General features: G+C 39.4%; 1 protein-coding gene across 1 annotated transcript; it reads left to right on the forward strand.

The window, feature by feature from the left end:
* Positions 1–196: 196 nt before the first annotated feature.
* mcmdc2 (minichromosome maintenance domain containing 2) lies at positions 197–1,640 on the forward strand (the record flags this gene model as incomplete). The annotated part of the gene is made up of 3 exons (XM_010785211.1): positions 197–392; positions 607–729; positions 1,539–1,640. Coding segments are annotated over 3 exons (421 nt in total), but the record flags the coding sequence as incomplete, so codon positions are not given.
* Between the last annotated feature and the right edge of the window lie 651 nt (positions 1,641–2,291).

The raw sequence follows: 2,291 nt of genomic DNA on the forward strand, positions 1-2,291 counted from the left end.
TTGCCCTCCTGAAATGTAAACCCTTAACATGTGTCTCTGTTAAACACATACAAGACTAAAAATACAATGTAACAGTGTAAAAGGCAATCAGAGTATAAGACTATATGTTTTAAATGATTATATGATCATTTGACAGGACATTTCCCTCCCACAGCATCAGTCCTGTAACAAGGTGTGTTTTCTAATTGCTCCCCAGGTGAATGTGATCCTGAAGTTCACTCACCTTCCTCCGTTCCCAGAGTACTCGTTGGATCTTTGTAGTTTTCCTCGGGGGAACGGGGCCATGAGGCCGGTCTCCATGGAGGGTTTAGTCATCGCCATAACGAGAGTCACCAAATACACCCAGGGCGCTCGGTTCCTCTGCAGCGATGAGGAGTGCCCTTGCTCTGCAGGTATTAGCCGGCATGCTAACAACATCATAAAGGTTGCAATCTTTAAATTCAAGCTCAGACAATTAGCATTCATAGACACAAGACAACATAAAACATAAAGTTTGCAATCTGGAAATCCCCCTTTGGCAGGTCAAATATGGCAAGATGTTGTGTTTTTTTTAAGCTCAGACAAGTAGCATTTATAGACAATAAGAGTTTGTTTCCTGGACTTTAGGGTTTCACCACATCCGAGTTCATGCACCCGGAGCCACAGAATCGGCCACGGTGAGAAACGACTTCATCTGCAGGATCTGTGGCTCGGCTCTGAAAGAAGACGTGAAGTTCAGAGTGCTGGGAGGTGAGATCTGGAGGAGAAATATAATCAGAGGAGGTGGGAAGTAGTGGAGTACAAATACTTTGTTACTGTACTTAAGTACATGTTTCTGGTATCAGTTCTTTACTCCACTACTTATTTTTCTGATGACTTTTTACTTTGACTTCTTACATTTTGAACACAAATACCTGTACTTTCTACTTCTTACATGTTGAACACAAATACCTGTACTTTCTACTTCTTACATATTGAACACAAATACCTGTACTTTCTACTTCTTACATGTTGAACCCAAATACCTGTACTTTCTACTTCTTACATGTTGAACTCAAATACCTGTACTTTCTACTTCTCACATTTTCCAAACAGGCTGGTTCCCTGAGACTGCCAAGGCACACGGTGGCGTGATCATTATTATTTAGAGTCATTGCGTGCCTATTGATTTGAACACGATCCGTGTATCCATCATTTCCTGGTCTTCTCTAAAGAAGAGGGACCAATGGAAACGTTGTCATGTTGCCGTTGTTCAGCATGGAAACATTCATTAGCTAACAATGACATTATTGTTCTATTAATATAAAGGGAGGTCAGGTACTCTTTAAAACAGCTGCTAGTTATGGGTACTTTTTACTGAAGTACATCTCAAAGTTCTTTACTTTGACTTGAGTAAAGAAGTTTAGTCAGTACTTCTACTTTCACCAGAGTATTTTTAAACACGAGTATCTGTACTTCTGCTTGAGGAAAGGATGTGTGTACTTCTGCCATCTCTGAATATAAGCACAGGAGGTTAAAAGAAAACTGTGATTATGAATGTTTGTAAATATGTTTTTCAGACAAACAGCTGGTGGAGATGATCCACGTCAGAGCTCTGGATCTTCTGAGTGCTCATCAGCAGAGCTCGCTCAGGTACCAGTGCGTCACCCTGTTCCTCAGAGGTACGTCTACATCATAATTCATCCATCTATAATTCAAAATGTGTCTCCTGTTACAATGTCCCCCAGCACATAAACTGACGGATTGTTGTAGCCACATTTGATGTTAGAGGAAATAAAGCTAATCGCCTATTTCCATCTGAGAGAGGGTATAGTATCTTTAGGATCAAGTGGTATGTTAAGAAACATGTATAATAGCCACGGTCAGATTACTTTAAAATGTACTTTATACTAAAATAAATGAATGCTGCCTTAAAGATTTGAGTTCCAGCAATAATATTGCTTCTCCAAACTAATGAAATGCAAATAAAATGCACAAAAACATCATCCCACACACGGTACAACTACAAGTGATGTCTGTAGTCTTTTAGAGTTGTAAATTCTACAGTTTTGAGACATTTCAATATTTATATATATTGCTTTTTTATGGCTGCATCCATAAGGGCATACGGCGATCGATGTGCATGAAAAAGCATTGAATAAATGAACTGTATGAAATGGTTCATCTGAAAGGAGATACTGTACTCTGGATTAACATACTCAACATTGAAGGGGTATTACGTGTTTGTAAAATCACATTCTCCTCCATTACAGCGACTCCTGAGTAATGTGGTTGTAATAACTTCTGTTTACACACAGTCAGATGTCTCGAGC

This window comes from Notothenia coriiceps, unplaced genomic scaffold (genome assembly GCF_000735185.1).
Source record: "Notothenia coriiceps isolate Sejong01 unplaced genomic scaffold, NC01 NC01_scaffold00027387, whole genome shotgun sequence".
NCBI lineage: Eukaryota > Metazoa > Chordata > Actinopteri > Perciformes > Nototheniidae > Notothenia > Notothenia coriiceps.